Here is a 24,381-nt window from a genome sequence, read left to right on the forward strand (position 1 = left end):
TAGAGAGGAAGAACAAAAATGATTTCAACCTTTTTCTTCTCCTTTTAGATGAAGTCTTTAAAAAAAAACTCAAGGCCAAAACTGGGCAATGAAGCCTAACATCATTCAAGACTGGGAATCTCAATAGCAACAGAAACTAAGATAACTGACTTTTGAGAGAGAAACCCAATCATAGTTACCAATCAACTCCAAACAACACTTTACTACTCGCCAAAGCTGACAGGAACATGAAGGATGTTTTTAGCAGAATGGTTCTCAAACTATGGTTCAAAGGGTGGTGTTTGGATAAAACCCAACAAAAAAAACAAAAATAAGGGAGATACCAGTCTCTGAAGCTCAAAATACCTGATGAGGGCAGAAAGATGAGAATCCTGCCCAATGGCAGCCTCTAGTAAAATCTGGAGAATTAGAAAGCAATATCCCTATTGGTAGATACAGAACATTCTCCTTCCTCTAAAAGGATGAGAAGAAAATTGGCAATTGTGGTTAAAAGGGAAGAGATTGGATCAATGTACTTCCTACAATACCAATTACTGAAGATTATGCAGCTGGCAGTAGATTGCCTACTGATCTTGGCAATGTAGCTGGCAACTTTGCTTGAAAACTAGTTTTGGTGATTCACTTGTTTGATATAAACAAAGCATGAAGAAGGGTATCTGCGGGCTGTTGTGCTACAAAACAGCAGGCCCTTCCTCTTGTGATAATCTAGGCTCCCGACTTGCATTGTTACAACATAATCTGGTGTAAATGAGTAATTAATTACAATTACATTGTATTTGAAATTGTAACTGAACATCACCAATATGGTGTAATTGTAACTGAATGACTAGATTTGCATAATTGCTCAATTACAAGACAATTACAAAAACAAAGATAAATGTGTTTTGTTTTTAACTCCAAACAAATTATAAAAATTGAGAAAACATACATATTTATCTCAACTGTCATATGTTTGGTTAATAATATAGGAATTAACACAGAATAAGCAGCAAAGCAAAGTTTTAGATAAGAAAATTGTATATAAATGATTATACTGAGCCTATTGTGGGAATCATACTTGGGTTCAATTACGATGTAATTGGTTAATTGATTAAATAATTGCAACCACACTGCATCTGTAATTGACCTTACGCCAGAAGGTAGATCACTCCGCCTACCAAACACGTGACTTGATAACCTCTTAACCTCCGACAAACATTATGTGAAAATAGCAGGCGTGATAACATTAAAAGATATACCAGATGATATTGGTGAGCAATATTTGCCATATGAAACAACACTGAGACAGAGTCAGAAAGCGAGAGCATTTATCCATCGCTTGCACTTCTCTAAGTTACGTCAGTATGCGGAGAACTCGCCCCATGGAGAACTCGCCCAGACGTATCTGGAGAAGTCACCCCAGAGTGGTTGGAGAAGTGTAAAGACAATTTCAGTTCAGAATGAGTGTCCACCACACAGGCTCTCTGATCTGGCTTTGAGGAAATCATAACAAGGGTGGCTGTTGTTCAATTTTGCAAAGATGTCCACTGTTGGCCTCCCCTATGATTGAAAAAGTATCACTGCTATAGACTGATGTAAAGACCATTCCAAAAGGACCACAAGGCCTCCTCTAGACATTTTCCCATAGGACTCTTCTCTTGCTTCAAATATGGCTAACTCGGTGCATGGCTGGCTGATCAGAAGAGAATCTAAGCTTCCAATGCAGAGTTAAAAAATACTGGCCATGGACTGGTGGGTCAGTCAGTAAATAGATGCCTAAAAGCATAAAAGTATCAGTTTGAGATCTTATTCTGATCTATGACTTTTAAAAATACTTACCGGCTTAATGCATTTTTTTCACCGCTCGCTTTGAGCTTTTAAACTCCTGAACTTTAAAAACAAATCACAAAGACCAGACTCTCACCAGCTCTGTCATCCAGTTCTGATATTTTCTGGTCCCTTTCCAGCACCTTGTCTACATTCACCCTCATTATGTCTACAACCTGAAAGAGACACATATAACATATCATATAGCACATTTGAGGAGTTCTTGTCCGACACTTGTGAAATAAAGAAATGTACAGCTACAGACATTTGTGAAGCAGACCTCTCCTCAAAATATTTACTATATGCAAGATTGTCTTGGAACCCTGCAACAAAGCGAAATTGTCTTGGAACCCTGCAACAAAGTGAAAAGTCACTGATAAAATTATTATGCTTGTATTGAATATTAATATTTATCCTGACGAGTTTTATAGGCAAGTGACATAGCACAAAATGTTACCACATGTACAAACAGACAAGAATAAGGCTATATCCTGTATCCACTTTGCAAGATGCACTATCCTCCCCTGTTCTATGTGTGCACATCATAGATCCAGTAGTGCTCTGAATTTCTTGCATGGACTTTGACTTCTTAAGGATATCTGAGCTGGGTGGAAGAAGGGCATCTAATAGTAACAGGTTAAAGATATAGATAATTAAAATTAGTTTACCACCACCATCGCCCATTTTAATATCAGTAATAAATCACCTGTCACTACTGTGTAGCTGAATTTTTCAAAAATGAGAGTGGTCTGCTGAGTCATTCTCTATGAGATGCTACAGTAACTCAGTGGGGTTCATGGGCAGATGATGTGTGGACTTTTAATCAACTCCATGCCCTCTCCACTTCCACCAAGATGCATAACAAAATATCACAGAAGCTGTACTGTATGTCACATCATCTAACTCAGTCTCTAATTTCACATAATCAACTTGCTTCTCTAGCCATTACAACTGCCAAATATTCTTAATTATGGCATGTATTTTCACCACACCATGAAATTACTTATCCACTAACACTTTCTCACCAGTGCTTCCATTAACATATAGTGTGCATCTCTGACACAATAAACTAAAAAAGGATGCATTCAAACCCTATCCTAAGAGTCCCTTTGGACACATTAAAAAATGCATTTTTGTTTAAAAGTGTTACAATATATCACAATTGATGTATATGAACCAACTGTTAAGCTATATTGTTGTTGTTGTTGTTGTAGGGTTTAACACCATTTTTCAGCACAAGATAGGCCATACATGGTGGCCAGTAAAACTGGTGGAGGAGAAAACCTGGAAAACCCCAGGAAGAACCATCAACCCACGAGAAGCTACTGAAAGGAATTATCACATACCCACATCAGCTAAGCCTGAGACTCGAACCAATGCTGACAGAGGTGAGATGGCAGTGATGTGCAACAGTGTGAGCTTTAGACCACTCGGCCACCCCATTTTAAGCTATAATGAATAGTAATTTTCCCTGATCTCATACCTGTATGAATTCCATAATTAAAGAAATAGAAAGCTAAAAAACATGCTCTCAGAACTTCTCAACAGTTCCATTGAATATGAAGATGAATTACAGTTTACAGAAAAGATAATGGTTATAACTATATGACCATTTAATGGTAGTCTGGATAAACTGACACCTTTCGTTTCTCCCTCTCCACCTTCTAATAGATTCACCATGATCAAATATGGTTCTGAGGCATCCCCAACAATCACCAAAAACTTCTGTTACATGCTTTAATGAATCATAACGCCCAATCAGTAAGGCAAGTACCACTATATCTTGCCCATGTATAAGCAATTTCAATACCCGTCTTGGCATAATTACATACACATTGGTTCACTTCCAGGAAATTTCAGTTCTAACAGTAATTCCAACTGAACAGAACTAGCTTATGGAATTAGACTGCTACATTTCAATGCAAAAGATATAACATTTTGAATTCATTACATTTTTAGCATAATTATCAAGCACTATTAAATAAAACATGCTGAAATTTTATTTGCAAATGTGATGTCTCTAACCACTTTTAAATTTTGTATTCTTGGAAGTGTTGCTCGCAAAATGGGGGAATCCTTGACACAACATCCAGGCTGATGCAACACTACAAGTGGTTTTCCAACGATGGAGGTTGCTGAGAAAAAAAATAAATCCAATGTTTTGGAGAAGCTCAGAGGAATGCTGCAATTATATAAAATCCAGTTTTGCTATCCCATTTCAAAGAAATACTTCCTGTGATCTTTATGAATATATGTTCAAAGCAGTCTTTCAAAAAATATATGAATTATGCTTACACATGTATCATCTGTGATGATGACAAGCAGACAAAGTCAACTGTGACAGAGAAATATCACACAGTCTTCTCTGAACAAGTATCTCTCTATGCCACAAATGCAACTTGCAGTGCGACCATTAACACCTTATAAAAAAAACTATAAAGTTCAAATGTGAGTGTCATAAATCCTGCAAATATCACACTAATGGAAACCTTACTCGTCATCACCTTTTTTGATAAATGAACAGAACAATTAATGTGATCATCCAGCACTTAGTTTTACACCAATTTAAAGTTCATTTTTAAAGGAGATCTTTGCAGCATATTTACACTATAGTATTTATACTATGATATTGGAATAGCCTCTTTTGATACTAAGTGATCACTCAAGAGGGAACCACTGTACTATTAAATTTTTGTTTAACACATTAACCCCTAGCGATGACTTTATGGGGCAGGAAGTAGTAGCCTACTGCCGAGCTCTGTAGCGTCATGGTCATATATGATATACTAAAGTGGGTAGTATTATAGAAAGGTAGACAGATGTAGCTCTACAATGATACCAAATAATCTGGAATATCTAGTTGCACTACAAAATACAGATAGGAAAACCTCATTTTTTGGACCCGACTTTTTTTTTACCCAAAATTTGCCAGTGGTCGGAATCTGATTTTGTGTCCGGATTTTAGACTTTTTGGTCTCAGGTCTAAGGCAAACCAGTATGAACTGCAAACAGACAGATGAGCCTTTGCAAAAAGTAGGATAAGATGGGCATTTGGAATAAAGAGCAGTCTCCATACAAAAAATAATGGCTGTTTAGCACACACAAAAATTTAAAAAATAAAATAAAATTATTTACCCTTCTGCTCATGTGCGAGTCAAATAGCCAATGAAAAACGATGTTTCTAACACAACTAGGCAGTATGTTATTGAAAGATGACCGGGAATTTGGCGTTTTTGAGTCTATTCAGAAATAGCTTTCAAAATGTGTTTGCTACTCGATTTTCAGGCAAAAATGACAAAAAGCTCCAGCGGTTAATGTGTTAAAAAATTGTCCATGTGTAGGAAAAGACTATACCTCATCAACTTGTGCCTGTGTCTGCTGCAGCCTCTTGCTCTGCATACTGGATCCCCCTTGGGGGCCCCCTGGCCCAGCATGGGACCTAAAAAAAAAGTAAAATCTATATAAATACTACAGTAAATTACAACATTTGTACGCCACTCAAAACGTTTTAGTGAATTCAGTGACAAAGAAACTATATTCACAAAAATCTTATCTAACCAAAACTGATGCAATAAAGAAATCAACATCAGTTACTTTGTTAACATTTTATCAAACATGCAGAATCCACTATATTTTGTAAACATGTAATTTAACCCAAATATTTGACGCTACTGTACTAGGCTAAAAAGTGGACATACAAACAGTTCCATGAATAAAAATAATTTACCACCTGTTTTACCTTCCTGTATAATGTGCCTGTACCAGCAATGAAAATAATCAAGAAACTACTACCCTCTGCTTTCTTTTTTTTATTTTAAGGAATGTAATTTTACCCTTTAACAAGAATACAACACTTCTTGCTAAGGTAAATCTGACTTTGCGTATTGACAAAGATTTCTCACAATGTAACCATTTTTTTCAATGATGTGCATGTGCAAAGCATATTCTAAATAATATAAACTGACCATTTAATCTTACAGGGGAACTAGGATTTCTTCCCTACCAGAGTATTTCTCCTTTTATTTCCAGAAGAAGAAAAAATTATCTTCAATTAAGATGACGGATATAAGTACATGTATCTATTTTTGCGCAAGAGAAATTTTCCCAAGCTATTTCAGGTGCAACAGAATTTTTACTCCCTCTTCCCCAAATATTAAAACGCAGTTTCTTACACCTTTTTTTTTTTACTTTTCAATTTAATATTTTTCAACACCCATAATGAATTTGGTCCTTAATTTTAAGTTCCAAACCACAACATTGCTTATAACGGCACAAGACAAAGTCAAAATGTGATACCTACAGTGCCACAATTCATGATCAAAATATGGAAAATTTGATATGCATAACTTAAACATTTTTTTCTTTACTCTCACAGAAAGTTTTGTATGCAAATCTAAAGTGTTCCAAAATGATAAGCAAATTAACAGAATTTACACAAGTTAAAAAACAAGAGTCCCCCAAAGGGACTGATTTTTAACTGCTGAGTATTGAAATAATTTATGATTTTCTTAAATGATAACAAGATTTTCAATTAACTACTGTGGTGGCCAGATCTGATGTCAGATTTGGCATCATTTTCATTTAGGACCAAGCAGACAACAATAGAAGTCATTTGGTGAAAATTAAATGTACAATTGACTCCACTTTCCTTCAGGACCAACTAGGCATCTTAAGAACAGTACTTGTGAAAAACCCATGTTGATGTGGCCATAATGAGGGTCATTTTCATTTAGGACAAATCAGACACCAAACAAACTCTTCTGATGAAAATCCCATCCCAAAATTACTTTTCATTTAAGAATAATGCTAACAAGATTTTCAAGATGGCCTCCATGGTGGCCATAGTGTACATCATCAGATCAGCCCAATTGTAATTTAAGACCAACATGGCATCTTCGTAAGTCTGGTGAAAACCCCACAGGACTGTGAAGTAACAATATCAAGATGTCCAAGAGCACTATCTTCATTCTAAATCAACCACAATGGCATGATTTTGTAAATTTTATGGCAATAATCCAAGTACCATCTATACTTGCTTGTAAGTCGAGTCAAATTCTAAACAACAAAGATCTTGATCTGCTGTAAAATAAGGCATCTGCAGATCATGTTCTATGCTGTTTGTTCTAGTGATTACTCCTAACAAAACTGCACAGACCCATATCTGCCCACACATTATGTGATGGCAGATCTGGGTCTTTGCAGCTGGACTTGTCTTATAATCGAGTATAGACAGTAAGCTGGGAGCAGTGGCAAAAACAAATTTGTGCTAACAGACAACAGTTCATACAATAAGGTCTCCTTGTCTCTGACCAGTACAGCTAATAAAAACTAAAACTAACAATATCAAGAATCAATAAGTTTGTATAAGAATGGGACAAACTCAATGTAAAGATTTAAAGGAAAAAAGGTATCTTAACCATATTTGTACTAATTTAGTTTTGATGTCCAAGTTTCTTCAAACATGAAATCCCACAAGTAATCTGTCATCTATCTAGAATACAAACAGTAATCTGAAAGAACTTTGAGTACAAAGCACATCATGACAGTGACAATGAAGTATAAATCGTAAAAATGTCATAAATACCAGCATGCTTAGATGCCAATGTAAATTTGCATGAAACTAACAAAGCATGTAAATAAAATAACTAAAAAATACATAAAATACACATAAAATAGCAAGATTACACATTTACTTTTTTTGTTTTTTCTATGGAAAAAGAAACACTGATAAATGGCCATGGTGCAAATATGACAAAAAGGAGGAAAATGTTGACCAAAACTTTTTTGGAGAACAATCATACAATACATATCAATGTCTCCAAACTACATGTATAATCAAACCAGCTGCAACAACCCTATTTGACACAAGAAATACATCGTGCACTTAATAAATCGCTATTTAGATCAGTTTTAATTGCATCATAATAAGCACACATTGACAAGACCTTAGCAATTTTTCCCCATTGGTAAATATATTTTTTCAAAGTATCACTTATATAATGTCTAGAAAAAGATACAACTATAACAATAAAACCAACCTGCCTACCCTAATTTTAAAACCAGTCCAACCAGAAACACATTTTGTTTTTGTTTGGCCCAATTATATGTATATTCTGTAATAGTCTTTTTGAGACATTTCATTTGACCCATTCAGTTACCCCATACATACTCACTTATAAGTAGAGTCCAACCACAAACACCACATACCTTGATCTGATGTCATATAATGTTGCTGGCAGATCAAGTTCGATGTTGTTTGCTCCACTAAATAATCCTTACAAAATCGCATAGACCCAGATTTGCAGCTGGACTTGAGTTGTAAGTCAGTACATAGTATGAGTGGTACCACGACAGGCACAGTTTCAAGGAAATAATAATGAGGCAGGTTTTAAAGGCAACTTCCATTTCACATGGCATGCTGGGATTAAGAACTATGCAAATCTTATGCATGTACACAGACATTACACCAACTTAAAAGACAAGCTTTCAAGTGCAAAACTGGAAGAAGGCAAGTACAGTATCTCTTTGATTGCAAGCATCTCCCATTTAAATCTTAAAATGTACTCTGAAGAAGGAAAGGTAACTTCTCATTTATAGTACTGTATGCTTGTCAATTGTTTTACATAAACAAAGTATATTTTAAAAAAGAAAACTATATTCTCCACTTTTTTCATGGTGAACAAGAAGTTAAATACTGTCAAAAAATAATTTAGGAGCCAGCTTTTTAAGTCTGGTTTCCAATACTTGAATTTTTTAAAATCCAGAATTTTTCATCGTAGACATTTGATGTATTGAAAATCTTTAACATTTTTACACTGGTTTCTCAACACATACACCTTACTTTACAGCTTGCTAAGTGCTGTACAACACAATTTTATCAAACTGGCAGCTGGTTTGAATTTAAAATTTGGATAAAACTATTTTATATATACATTGAAACTAAAGTATCATTTTTTCTTAAAAAGGGGTAGGGGGAAATAAAATTTTTTAAAAAAGTATAGAACTGATGTGCAGCACAACATAGAATGACACATGACTGGGCTCCATCTAGAATGGTCCAGTGTACTTACGGAGGTCCACCAGGACCTGCTTGTGGATTTTGAGGACCAGTCGACCTGCACAGTGGAAAAATCAAGTTCAGAAATATGAGAAGCAATATACTGTATTTACTTGCTTATAAGTTGAATCCAACTTCAAACTGCAGACCCAGATTTTGCATTACATAATGTGCCAGCAAATCTGGGTCTGTGCAGTTTGTTAATGAGTAATTAGTAGAACAAACAACATATACCCTATCTGCAGGCACCTTATGCTATGACAGATCTGGATCTTTGTTGTTTGCAGTTTGACTCGACTTACAAACAAGTATATATGGTACAAGACTTGTAAGAACAATGATTATCAGGTTACAGGTTTTTCTCCATTTAAAAAAAGACAAGATGCTGGTGGCTACAAATGTCTGACAACCCACATGCCAGCCAGGCAAACACTACATATTTCTATTGCCCAGTAAAAGAATCTTACTCAAACAACAATAGTCCAAAAATTTCCCTTGATCACTTGTGTCTGCCTATATTGAGATTTCCTGTGTCTGCAAGTACAAATAAATCTTACTCACCCATGTGACCCACCATGTCGTAGTGTACAGGGGTGTGTGGTTGGTGTGTAATATAAAACCGATTGAAATTATGTGATACTTTACTGTCACAACTGTGTAGCTTACCCTTTCTGTAATAAAAAAATAAATAAAAAATCCTGTGTAAATGTACCATCCTCTTGTTCCAAAGCATGTACATTAATCTAGTCCAAATCCACATCACAGACTCTTTCTTGGACCTGGACTAATGAAGGACACAAGAGCAAGGTTGGAGCTGGGTATGTGACAATAGTAACATGTTAAGTTTTACATAATTAAACCCACCCCACCCCAAAAAACACATTTTCAAATGAGTAAATTATTTACATGTATATTGTGAAAATAATTTGTCAATTGGGCGGGAAGATGATGATCTTAATCTGGGTGTGCGATAGCCAAAATACAGTCTTGATAATGTCCTCCAAGGATGAATGAGATACGATAGTCAACTTTTATTCTCATGAATGAAAGGTTTCTCTCAATGAGGGACTAATAACCACCTTGATAATGATTGAAATCCACCTAGAGATGGTCGATGCTGAAATATTAGCTGAATGTCGTTTCCTAACCTCCCTTCCCCATTTTTAAGATTCCAATCAGAAGCAGGTCACCTGACTGGACCAAGTCCATCCTGATTTTCCCCCAGCCAGATGCAACTGAATATGGGGAAATCTAATGTGGATGGTTGCAATGAGGGAAGCTGGTTTCTTATGAAAAAGCCTGGCTGGCACAGAAGGGAAACATTCATAATATACATTCCTTCTCTTTTGAGGGTGCATGAAGTACACTTCTTGAGCTCAAGATACAGACTGAAGAACAAGTTTTAAATGCAGGAGTTTCCCAAAACGCCTCACTTGAAGGTTCAAAAGGGTGCTGCATCAGTGACCATAAAACACAAAAGGTTCCATCTCAGCATCAAGGAGTAAGACACTGGTCTCTGCTGCTCAGAGTACGCAGATCCACTAGTGAAGATCTAAACCAATGACCTGACCCTTGGAGAATTTAAGTGTGTTTTTGAAAGGACTGCCCTATAACTAGTGATTGCGAAGGCTGACATATAAAAAAAAAAGAGTATCCCCTTTCTGTTGTGATAATGGATTTTTCACTGAGGAAACACCCTGGGTTGGACTATCAACCAGTACAAGGAGGTCACAAAACCAAGAACTTTGATGCCACAGAGGTACTATCAGGATGCTCCAAACTGACATGTCCTGAACTTCTGAAGAACTTGCTGAATCAACATTAAGGGTGATAATGTTTTAAGTAAACAACCAATCCCACCTCTGCCTGGAGACATCCACTACTCTGGTTCTCTGGACTGGGACAACAAAACTGTAGTCTGTTGTTAAGTTTAGCTTGAAAGGAGTCCACCAGAATTTTCCCCAATAGAACAAATGATGACCATCTGCTGCAGAGACCTATGAAAACGTTGTCCTGGACAAACTGTCTTCAAGGATAATTTTCTTTCCCGGAAGGAGAGTAAGCCCTTTTGACTCTACCCAGCATAAAATATTCCAGACTTCCAAGCAGAAAGAAAGAATATGAAAGCCTCCTTGTTGTCTGAGTTTGCAACCACCATGATACTGAAATGCCAACACAAGAAATTCAGGCTAATGAAAAATCCTTGTGTGGTTTCCAGATCACCAATAACTAAGAGAAACAGGTGAGGATGTGAACTGGCTTTAACAGTTCAACTTTCTTATGAAGTTTTCATCGTATGATCATCAACAAAGAATGAGCTGATCTTTAAGTTCCTAGCTATTAGGATGTTAAATGTGTCAATTTCATCAAGTTGCTGTGCTCTACGGGCCTATCAGTGCATATGCACCACAAGTTAGATGAATACAATGGGTACTGATGCATGTTTAAATGCAAAGTTGTTGTTGTTGTTGTTATGGGGCTTAATGCCATTTTTCAGCACATGATAGGTTATGCATGGTGGCCAATATTAATGGTGGAGAAAGAACCTGGGAAAACCCTGGGAAGAACCAACAACCCATGAGAAGCTACTGGCAAGCTTTTTGGTGTATCCACACTGGCCGAATCCTAGATTCGAACCCACGCAGGCAGAGGTGAGATGGCAGTAATCCATAATAGAGAGTGCTTTCGACCACTCAGCCACTCTAGGCCCCCTAAATATAAAGTAAATACTATTTTAGCCAAGGATATACTGTATATAAAACCACGTTTATAAGTAACTACAGGCATATAGTATGGGGATTTTTTAAACAAGGCTCCCTGCATATACATGTACGAAATGGATCAAAATCTCTAGTGTTCCCAAGCTCTGCCAATCAGATAGAAGACCACCTCATCATTATCCATTAATGTCACTTGTAATTAAAACAGGCCCTGAACTCAATGCCATAAGCTTTTGTATCAAAACCTAGCTTAAAAATCTGGTAAGAAATATGACATAATCGAGTTCTTAGCCAATCAAGGGAGTCACAGTAGCTCAGTTGGCAGAGCAGCAGATTCAAGATCCAAGGGTTGAGGGTTTTACACCATAATGGCCCTGATACAGGTACATATAGTTTGTTCCCGTTTCCTCAGAATGATATAGCCAAAAATGTATTACAAATGCCATAAAAACCAACGTTACTTGAAGGGACTGATGTTCTACTGTCCTAAAGCATATTCCAGGAATTAAAGACCATTTCTTTTTCTTAAATCCTGATTGATGACATCATCTTGTGTGACAAGGTTTGCAAAACCACTGTGACAGAAATACAGAATATAAGATTGGCAGCATTTTCATTTAGGACAAACCAGCTACCATTATCAGATGTTTCATGCAAATGTTAATATGACCATCCAGTCAGAATTAGTTAAAAGATTTTCAATATGTTAATTGTGGCAGCCATATTTGAGATCAGACCCATGAAACCTCCATTCAGGACCAACTAGATATCATAATCAGTCTGGTGAAAACTCTAATTTGGTGACCATACTGAATGTCAAATCAGGATGTCTTTTTAATTTAGTACCAAACAGACATCAAATGAAGTCTTATGGTGAAAACTCGATGTTCCAATCAGAAATACAAGACTCTTAAGCATTCACAAGCTCAACCAATCAGATGCTAAATTGTATCATTAAAATGCATGGATACTACTCATAACCAAACACATCAGCTGTCTTGATGCTACAAGACTACATATCAAACTGGATCAAAATATGCTACGGTAATGAATCGTCTCAAGTGTTCTCGTGCAAAAGTTGATGGATGGATTAGAGATGACACATGGTGGACCAAAGGTCATAGCCTAATCTTTGACCAGGTGAACTACTTTTAACCATTATCTAGCTAAATAGAAGCCACTTTTCTATGGCTTTGACCTTAACACCAAGATCAAATAGGTGAGCAAATGCATTGCAGAATTGTTTAAGCTTTATACTGAAAGATCTCAATTGAAAACAAAATCCATCAGGGGGCTTATGAAATATAAGCAACTAAAAATACCGTAACCCCAAAAATTTGAAGCAAATTTTCTACAAATGTGACACTGCCGACAAGATCCATGGGGTAGTGAGCATGTCACTGAATGAATTGCATTACTCTTAGCTTCATATTTAGGGATGTTAAAATCCACTTGCCTGTCAAACAACAGAGAGGGAGACCATATTCAGTTCACAATGCTTCATGTTCTTAGTGGGTTTTTTTGAGCGCAATCTCACCCAAGTATATATATCAGCACCCAAATGTAGCATTCATATATACCACATTTCTGAACTATTTACCCCCCCCAGTCCCATTCATGTATCAACTTATTCTTTCACATGATACAATGTCAAAATCTGTCACTTCCATCTTATAGTCAATGAAAAGGTCAGTCTCACATTTTCTCCAACAGATAGGATAATGTGAATGATTATCATGTGAATGAAGTTTTGGACAAAGGAAATCAATATTTTAACTTGAAATCAGTTAATTTTAACTGTAAAATTTGTAAGCATACAGGAGTCACAACAGACTTCCAAGCTCTAAAAACAAAAAACCACAGGTAGGCTATTATTCCCTTATTAAATAAAGTTGGCTAATGAAACCCATTTGCCAGTTTTCTGGTCTAATCAAGCTTGCAGTTCAACTCCTGAATATTATGTACATGTATATATTTCCATCAATCAATTCCCCAAGTTTTTAATGTGCAAAAGGGAAGAAAAAAAATGTGCAGCTTATTTGGAAAACAGACACATTATAAATATATATCATTATGATTTTACCTTTTTTTATAAGAAAAAATAAAAAAATTGTTGTTATGATGTCATATTTTGGGACAAACTTCAACTGTCCAAGGGCAACTGAAAAGTTCAATTTCCAGTACACTTTGAACAAACTGTTGATCACATAAGTGATGCTGGCACTGGAAAAATGACTGATACAGTATGTCTCATTTCATCCCTAATATAATTTGGACAATAAAACAATGATTCATTGGTACCTATTTCAAGGTGTGATTCCTAATGTGTTAATTCTGGTATTTAAGACAGGAATAAGCAACAACGCAAAAAGTCAATAAAATAGTTTCTATAGCATCAGGTCAATGATACTATCCAGAGGCAGATTCATTCCAATAAATCAACCCAAAACTGAATCTATAAAAATCCTCCACCGACGCAATAAGATGCATTCCTATAGCAACAATGTCTAAGAATAGCTCAGCTCTAGCATTCATTAAGAACAGCGTATTGATTCAATATGCACAATAACTGTTTTCCCTGGAACACAACCCAATGTACCACATTGGTCTTCCTATATTACAAAAAAAAAAATCAATACCACATAGCTTTATTGGCTATTTGAATTTTGAAGAGATTAAATTGTGTAGAAGCATTCCATATATTAATGGGACTCTTACAGTCATAAGTGACTAAAAAGTCAGAGCACACACTCAAATTAACTTCACTGTTAGCCTTGCCATAGTTTAACTTTTTAAAAAATCCATATTTTTCCAAACCAAAACTGAAAACTATGACTGGTTTTCATATTGCACAAGTTATATGAATACATGTCAATACAAACTGACTAGATAAACAGTTGATTCAAAACAATTCAATCAAAATAATGTAATTCTAAAAATACATTGGTAAAAAACAATCCCTCAAAAAGACTGATTTCCCATGAATGAACGTCTGTTTCTTCTTTTCTTTTATTAGTTTCAAATTCCAAGTACCAAAACCACTGCAGATAATTTGAAAAACTCAAATCTTGATTTGCTGATCAATCTGATTAAAATCATAGCTCTACTTCCCATGGGAAGATCTGATGGCAACCTTTGAATAAGCCAGTGGAAATGCAGATCTTAGGGGTCATGTTCTGGTGACACTTGAATTAGCAAATGGAAATTAAGCTCTTTGAAATCTGAAACTGAATCAAATCATGCGTCACATATTGATGCTCTTCAACCATACTGCTCAGTTTCCCAAAACACAAAGATATAAGACTTCATCTGATTGATAAAATTATCAGTTATGGTAATAACACGGGTCAGTATATAACCTAGGTGTCATTCTTGACAGTACACTTTTATTACACCAACAAGCAATGAAAATATGCAAGGCTGCATATCTGGAGCTGCAATGCATCAAAATCATTTGCAATTTTCTTTTGGTTGATGCCACTAGAACACTTGTTTGTTCCATAGTACTTTCAAGACTGGATTACTGTGATTCACTTCTATATGGTTCATCTAAGCATCTACTATAGAACTTCAAATAGTTCAAGACACATGGCTGCTCAGATCATCCTTACAGTACAACAAACTGAGCACACCTCACCCTGCTCTTTTAACCCAACCTGGCTAACCATTAAATCCATCATCACAAAAAAGCTGTTCACTATGCTACATTTTGGTGACTGAATAAAGTCCAATACACCTATTTGACCTCACCAATGTGTACACACAATCGAGAAACTTACACTCCTCTTCTGACACTGTGTTCTCATTGTTCCTACGGTTGCACCTATGCACATCTACAGATAATTAAATGACCCCTGATTTTAGACACCAGGACACTGCAGTCTATTTCAGAGTGCTCTTAAGGTCTCCATTTCAAACACAAGGACAAACTTGAAGGTTTAATGTTTCCTTCCTTAATTATGATCAGTTTTTGCTTTGTGGTGTTTTGTTTTTGTATTCTTGTCACTGTACATGCTTTATATGTCATCTAATATTATGAAGCGCTTAGAGATAAGGCGATGTACTAGGTCTACATTCATTATTATTATATCCAGGTCAAGTGGGGATGTGTGTGTCTCCATGTGTGTGTATATATTCTGGGCTTGAAATTAGCAGTAGTCCGCTAGCCACAGGCTAGCAGATTTCCTGTTGGACTAGTAACTTTCATAATGTTAATAGTAAGTTTCGCTTATCAATAGTCAGCGTTTGTTTACGCCATTCCCTAATAAAGACTTGATTTAGCAGATGTTCTGTAGAATCAAAGCAGTGGCCATTGTAAACAGTCATAAACTATTAGCATGAGAAGATGAGGTCCATTTCTGCCTCAGAAAGGTGCGTTTCTATAACAAGAGTCCGTCCGATATTGTGCATTCACTTAACAGCGCAAATTATGGTCCCATCATTAAGAACGGAAGTTTGGTAATTGATCCTAATTAATCTGATAACAAATTAAATGAAAAAAAGACACAGTATCTCATGTTATTCACTCCACCACAGTAACAAACTACAAAGCGGTATACCACACAAAAGAACATGGCAAAAACTATTCAAAGAATTTAGTTTGCATGTTTTTTTCTGTTTAAGGTTCTCTTTTTTTGCTTGCTACCCAAACGTTCCAACGTTTCACAAACAGGAAACTACATATTTTACATTTCCATTGATCAAAATAATTATAAGAATTAGATCGGTTTATTACGATTATGTTACTGACACATCCTTTCCATATAACTACTTTTTCTATGATAATACATGTAATAGTTTTTATATTTTTCCCTTACACGAATGAACAAATAATTGAATACACATGGAGATATCCAAGCAGAATGCTGTACATTTGTTGGGAATTAGAATCTCTGAGCACAGCCATCTATGATTTGAACATTTTCCACCTTATTATTAATTTCAACAATACACTGAGGTTGGATTAATTAGGATCAATTACCAAACTTGCGACTTATGATACTGTAATTGGAGCTGTTAAATACAACGCGCTGAGTGTCAGATGGCGTCGTTTGATGGGAACGCACTTTTCCAAGCTGAAACACTATCTTCTGATGCTAATATTTTATAACAGTGTTTACAATAGCCACTGCTTTGATCATGCAGAACATCCACTGAAGTTAAGTCTTTGTTAGAGAGAGGCCACTTAATTGTGTGAGGGGGCAAAGACACCTGTTTTGAAACGTGTTTCTTGCTCTGATTTTCTTATATAAAGGACACAGTGCCATTCCTTTTCTTGCTTTAAATAATTCACGTCAGCTATATACTATAACATCTCGTATTTCAAAACAAGGCACAATTATAAGACAGGCAAAATGTGGCATTTGGTAGAAGGTGTTCAGCCACCGGAAAAAAAGAAAAATGTTGAATGAGAATGATGAGGAATAATTCTTATGATAGGGAAAAGCGCAATGGAAAGTTTCAGAAGAAATGGACAAAAGACAGGGACTGGCTGAATTATGATGAGGAAAGGAACGTTATGTGGTGTAACTGATGTATGCAATTCGCAAACACAAACACACAGAAAACATCCAGTTTTGTTGCGGGTTGTTCAAACTTTAAAATTGAATCGGTAAACATACATGAAAGCTGTGTGACTGTTTTTTTAACAGGACTAGTAGAGATTTGGCAGGACTAGTAAAATTCTCAATATACTAGTCCTTCTGGCTACGTCGGCAGTGTGGCAGTTTATAGTGAAGTCTAGCATGATGGGATAATGTGACCGGGGGGGGGGGGGGGGGGGGCTTGATATGTAGTATCACACACACCCCGTCACATTATCCTAACACCAGGCTGACCAATCTTAACACTAACCTCTTAATGCTAAGCGCCAAGCAAGGCTGATGTTAGTACCATTTTTGTAAGTCTTTGGTCTGACTCAGCATGGGATCGAACCCACAACCACCTGCATCAGAGGTGGAGGCTCTAACCATTAGGCTACTGGAGTGGTCAATTTTCACTTTGTAGCATAGAGAAATGAATTGTTTGTTGATTTTATTAAACTTGTTGGTTTTCTTTCTTCTCATTGTTTAAGACCTGGAGTCATAACTACGCTATAGCTGATACTGTGTACAGGTCACTGCGCTGACATTAGAGTCTGCTGATAAAATCGGTAGCACAATGCACCTGCAGATCTGGGTCTATGCAGTTTGTTAAGAGTAATCAGTTGAGAAAACAGACCCTGATCTGCAGGCACATTATTCTATTAGATCATGATCTATGTTGTTTGCAGTTGGTCTCAACTTACAGGGAAATATACAAGTTAACACATGATGTCTGTAATAAATTTAAAGCACACACCAGTGATCAACTAGACTACTGTTTACACCTTATCAGCCAATAACTCCTCATGTAAAATCATTTCAGTTAGACAGAGCTATCAGATCAATAGCATCATGCCCAAGAGTACATGACTGAATCAAGGTCAGATTCTTTTAAGATTGTCTTTATGTATATGACAGAGGAAAAGGGAATCAATTATGACTTGATCTGATTATTTTCAATCAAATATCTGAGTTTTGTTTGACTGCACATCAAATTATAATCAATCAGATGAAACTGAAGACAATATGGAAGCTCACAAGGCCAGTTACTGGTGATTAATCTGCCTCAATCAATATAAAGTTATAATCTTGGCTGTTTCATATATCAGCCTATGGTCTTTTACCTGAAAATCTCTGTTAAGGATGTAGCCATTTCCAAAACCCTTACAAAGCTATCCATTTATATATATATATATTTTCATACATGTACATCTATCTTTATTCTTCTAACCTGATCTGTATTCAAGCCCTCATCAATACATACATATATATACTATTTACAAATCTTTTCTGGCAACTTCAATTATCAATGTACTGTTTAAATATGTAAACAAAAATAGAAACAAAACAGAGTTAAATATTTGTAAAATAAAAATAACTGAATGTCCTTAAAACATATCACACCATATTTTATTACTTTAGCTATATATTCTGGATCAAGCTAATCCACAATAGGCAAGATCAGTTTTCCAATCAGCCTGACCTAAGCTGACTTTCATAAAATTCGTAAAATCAAATTATCGGAGTAGAATGGGTTTCTTCAACAATACATACCCGAATGACACCTTTAGAGCGAGCAATGGTATCCTTTTATCAAGATGAGTGCTATGTCTTAGGTTTGAAATGCCATGGGAGAAAAATGGCAGTTTAGAATAATGATGCCTTAACCATGGGTCAAGCTCGTGTTCATGTTTCAAATGCCATAGGAGAATGACAGATGTTTAGAATAATGATGCCTTAACCATGGGTCAAGCTAGTCTTCATGTTTCAAATGCCAGAGGAGAATGACAGATGTTTAGAATAATGATGCTTTAACCATGAGTCAAAGCTAGACTTCAAGTTATGGGAAAAGTTACTTCTCCTTTTGAGCAGAACAGGGAGAAGTGAGAGGAAAGTTGAACAGGAAGAAGTGGAAGAAAAGCAACAAATGCAATATATATATACAGTGTGACCCTGCTGTAACACGGTAATTGGGAGCCATAAAACCCGACCACGTTATATACCGAACCGTGCTATATGCAACCCAGTCAGTTAGCTTAAGAAAATGCCCCCCCCCCCAAACAACAACAAAAAATGGGGGGGGGGGAATAAATGCGGACGGTAAAATACGTGCTTCGTCGGCACAGTTACCATCTTAAATTGATGCATATTAAATGAGAAATACACCTGTAGTGAAAACAGAAGACATAATATAATAGTTTACTTTATTTAGAGAACCATGAATTGGTACATATACGTGAATCCTGTTGATATATAAATGTCTAATGTATAGCATGAATAGAGTATCAACACCGTGCACTCACCTGCGAACCTCATCTTGTCTTGGTGACTAAAATTGCTGACAAATTTTCTGCAGCTAAGGAGACCCTAAAGTCTGTCTTATTTTTCCTCACTAGAGAAAATACTTTCGCTGTCACTGTTGCTGTGAGGAATGCACAGAAGCTGCAGCACTTTTGGCTCTTCCACAGGAAATTTTGGAAGCGATTTTTGAGTCCGGGAACATATGTCAGAACAAATGTTTAGCATGGTCTCCAGCTGATGAAGGAGATTGATTTCAACAAGAAAACTCACAAATAATGCTTCAGCGTTGGTAGCTTGCAGGTTTTCCCACAATGGCTTAAAATATTACAGAGCTGAAATCTGCGAATTCTTAATTTGCCAAATGCTACGTGTTTTTTGTGACAGCTGTGCTTACATGCGATGCTGAATGGTAACTCAAATCAGTGTTGGTGATGCATGCACTAAGAAAATTTCCAGTTAGGCCCCCGTTTCTCTCAAAAGCATTTATAAAACTACTCTTATACATATAGATTAAAATAGGTTAAAATGCTTGCAACCGAGCCAACTACACTAATCGGCTGTAGTTCTAATATCATGACCAGCAGTACAGTACTGTTTCAGCAACTGCGAATATCACGACTAGTGCTTAACAGGAAATCGGTTATTGTATTAAAGATTTAAAATAATTGAGAATTGGAGAATTTATGAATTTTTGGCTTGCTATGTGAATCCATGAATAGCCAAAAAAGTCGTGAAATTCATGACAATTTTTTCGTGAGGGTTGGCAGCTATGATTTAATAACCACTTTCACACAAAGTTTCTACTTTGAATTGTATCTTGACTCCTTTGGTTGATTTCAAAGCTATGTTACCAGTTTGTTGCACTGTGAAATATGTAACATTGAATTTTTGTTTGCAGTTCTCGCTTTTTCCAGTCCAGGTGAAACAATAACCGCCAATTAGAAATCAATGTGGCTTATTCTCTGTGTTACAAACAGGAAGTATTGGAAGAGCAACAGAGTATTTGTGGGAAAGTAATTAGATATGTCAAGCATCCATGCAGAGATGCTGTCAGGGTGTGCCATTACATGAATCGTGCAAAATCTGTAGAAATTTGCGTGCTTGGAGAACAGTGTAATGCAAAAACTCCCACAAATTCCTTGAAAGTTCCACATATGAAAATGTGCTCTGCAAAGTATAGAATTTTTATTTAACCATTCTTGTCACGACATGTTTTTTTGGATAACAACCGTTACACATCTGGGTTCTTCAAGCATGACTTAAATGGTTGTGAAACCAAATTGATTAGCACAACGTACCCAGGAATAAGCATTATAGCATAGTCTGAAACTATTCATAAAGAAGGTATTACAAATGCATGTTTAAATTATGGGCTACCTAGTAAACACAAAATGTCGGCTTACCGGCATGATTCATTAAAATTTTTGTTTCTTGATGATGATAGTGATGATGACAATAATTTTATTGAAGTTGTGAAGTATATCAGATTAATAGAGCTGTGAAAGTGTTAATTAATGGAGACATCAGTGAGTGATTTTGAGCCCGAAGTGGTGTTAAATGTAAGTCAGATGTACATGCTGGATGGACAAAAAATAAATGGCATGACCCTTTCTGTGGTATTTTGAAATTAAATGTACAAAGGGCAGAATACTGACAATAATTAAAATGCAGACAATTTAAAAGTATAATGCAATTTTCATTTTTTTTTAATTAATCATTAAATAATTTTGTCTTGCAGAGCATATGCTACAAAATCATACACACGTATCCATAAAAAATCCTATTTTGGAGTAGATATATCCAAAAGATATCTGGATCTCAGGAAAATTGTACGTAACAGTCACAAAGATAATTTTCCCAACATATTCAAGCTGACAATGCTAGCTATGTACACATGTCCCTTCAGAAAGAAGCAAAGAACAATATTAACACAAAGAAAACGAGCAAAGTATGCTCAGAAAAAAATAACAGCATAATCCTTATACACCTAGAGGTGACAGCTGTCAAAGATATTGATTTCAGAAGAGCTCTAAGAAAGTGGAACAGGAAAAAGAGACATATTGAACTTACGATAAATATTGACATATGACAGTTTTCTTCCTTCCCCTCCCTTTTTTCTTTGATAAATAGGAAGGTCTCCCTTAAGATAAAATCATGTCATCATCTCTCCTTAAATGGTACATCAGAGGTCTTGCTAGGATTTTAAAACTAGGAGTCCAGGTCTCCCATTTTGGTAAAAATAGGAATCCCACCACCAAAAGTTGCAGTCCCTTCTTTCCTACAGAATCAACGCAGACGTGAGTGCATCTATTTTTAGATGGAGAGGTTTTCGTAATGTAATCATTCACTTTAATATAGCTTCATTACAACAGTCCATTGACAGGATTGCAAATTTATGGTTTATTTATTTGTCTACGTCCTTGTAGTAATTTTTGGCAATGGTTAAATAGTATTTGATTTGCTGTTTTTCACCCTACCCACGCCGTATTTTCACAAATACGCAAATTCCACAACATAGCATTGTCCAATACATTTCTGGCCTACATAATTTGCATTTTAAAGTTAAATCTTTAATAAAATAATACCTTAGCTTTGCTTTCAATGATTTGTATATTTTTCTAAAAATATTTGCCCGATGATTTACGAAAACAATATAATAAACTGGTACATCCCAGACTTAGCGAAGTCCGCCATTATTTTCCATTAGGCCTACTGGTTCACTTACAGTTTCAAACTAATTTTATGATGAAATAGTGTACAAGAAGCAGTTAATATATATCCAGATCACCAATTCTGATCTTAAAACACATGTCTGTATGTTTTATCACAGTGTATCCCCTAGGGATGCAAGACTGAGAGTCAAAACTCTCCTTGGTGTCAAAACTGGGGTCAGGCAGAGTAAAAAACAAACTTTGGTATCAGAACTGGGGGTCAAATTAAAAATCTGGAGGTCTCTGAAGTGCAAATGAGGGTAATGGGAAACACAGATTATCATCAAAGGGTATCATGCAGGAAACTGATAGTTGCTACCTTACTCGGAAAAGGGTTAATGGTCAATCAGCTATCAAAACATATTCTTGTGAATGGGCAAGAGTTCGTCAATGTAATTGATATCAAAACTATGGTCCTAGCTACTGATGTCTTGATAAATACATTTCGCTACAACACTAGAACTAACCGGGCTAAGACGAGGGGCATTTTCTTTAAAAGTATGGTCAGTCAATGTACCTCTTAAATAGCTGTTGTTCGTCCATCAGTGATACTGAATTTTTTCAATCCAAGTAAGGACTTATTCCAAACACTAAACTAGGCATCACACACTTTCTTACAGTTAGCTAGTTCTATCCGAACTATCAATTCAAGCAGCTTTAGCACTCTTCTAAATCTTGTTACAATCTTCTAAAGTTTGCCGTTTAACCCCAAAATACGTATCCAAATTTACAAATGGCATTTTGTCCAAGTCTCAACATGTCTTGAGTCTGAGGTCACATGCACTACTTCTTCCAATACATTCGGAAATGAACACAATGACGAAAGCTAAAGTTGTTTATTTGATGTACTTTTATAAATGACAGCATGTACATCTCTGGGTCTTTCTTCCTCTGAATTCAATCACTGTAAATATCAGCACATTTTTCCCACCCGGCCGCCAGTCAATGCCTTTGAACTTGCCGCCCAGCTACTGCATCATGTTCTTTTTGATGGACTCTTATAATGGCAACATGTATGTACATGAAAGGGTCTTTCAGTCACTAAAATCTGTCATTGTAAATATCAGCACTGCTAATTGATCAACACATTTTCCCACAATGCAAGACTGGCAAGTCTTTGAAATTTGCCACACACCTATTACATGCATACGGAGGACTCCCGCCTTAGTGATTTTCTGCATCCTAGACCAAAATTTGGCATCCAAATATGCATAATTAGGCGTTTCCAAGATCTCTGGTATATGGAGAACAAATATGGAATTTCTCTTTTTTATGCAGAGATATTTAACCAGTGAATGACGGTGCTGATGGAATAAATGAAATTAGCATAGAATGAGCTATGGGCAAACCAAACTGCTCAAGTTTAACACCTTGTGCAAGTTTTAAAAAAATTATAGAATAGGACTGGGTGTAAACAGTTTTCCTTCTTAACTAACAAATCAAGTACCTGTGACTACAGCAGTATTTTGCATCTGCAGGAAGTAAAATGTGATAGATTTTGTTGGTATTCAACCTTATTCCTATGCCCGAATTTGTTCTAGATGAGATTGTCTTTGCACGAGGAAACTGCATTATTTTTATGTTGAAGATAACATCATAATGTCTTCCACATGTAACTAATACATGAAATTGGTAATAAGATATTTTCAAATCATTCATGTTGTACAAAACAACGGGAGTTAAATGCAACCGCCACCATTAAATGGCCTAAAACACTGGATAAAACTCACTGCAACAAACAGGTAGTCTGTTTGAAAGTCATGCTGTTATCTTTTCATCAATGAGAATTGCATAAAAATATATAACTATATGTCTAACTGTAGTCTGCATACTGGAAATAGGACCAGAATGTCAACATACATGAATGGGCACCACCTACCTTTCAAAGATGGAAAAACCATCAAGTTCATATGTGTATCCATAGGTATCGTGAAAAATGAAAAAGCAGAGACGTTTCATTTAAACTGCAATCACACTGATCAAACATATCATCTAATGTATCACATAACAAATGAAGGAACATGATAATGGAATGTCAAGTTTCCATTGTAAATGCAAATGGGGCGCCTGGTAGTCAGACACCTACTGTGATATTTATGTTGTTTGAATGGGTCATCTTCCAACGCAAACAGTGTTGTGCAGTATGTTCCGTGGACCAATGAGAGGGGAACCTGAGGTAAAACTGTCAGGAATACCTCACACTT

The 24,381-nt window shown here is 36.1% G+C and overlaps 1 protein-coding gene across 4 annotated transcripts in view; it reads right to left on the reverse strand.

Annotated features, from left to right (window-relative positions):
- The window catches only part of LOC149781242 (vesicle-associated membrane protein 3-like), a 58,158-nt gene that overhangs the window by 29,559 nt on the left and 4,218 nt on the right, over window positions 1–24,381 (reverse strand). For 3 of the 4 annotated variants that reach the window (XM_089935323.1, XM_089935325.1, XM_089935322.1), the window contains exons 2-4: window positions 8,877–8,921; window positions 5,161–5,245; window positions 1,904–1,982 (exon numbers count right to left, since the gene is read on the reverse strand). In XM_089935323.1, the coding sequence (XP_089791449.1) occupies window positions 1,904–1,982; window positions 5,161–5,245; window positions 8,877–8,921 (209 nt within the window). The remainder of the gene's footprint in view (window positions 1–1,903; window positions 1,983–5,160; window positions 5,246–8,876; window positions 8,922–24,381) is intronic. The other variant, XM_089935324.1, reaches the window with a different exon arrangement.

This window comes from Sinohyriopsis cumingii, chromosome 15 (genome assembly GCF_028554795.1).
Source record: "Sinohyriopsis cumingii isolate HCF-2022 chromosome 15, ASM2855479v2, whole genome shotgun sequence".
Lineage (NCBI taxonomy): Eukaryota > Metazoa > Mollusca > Bivalvia > Unionida > Unionidae > Sinohyriopsis > Sinohyriopsis cumingii.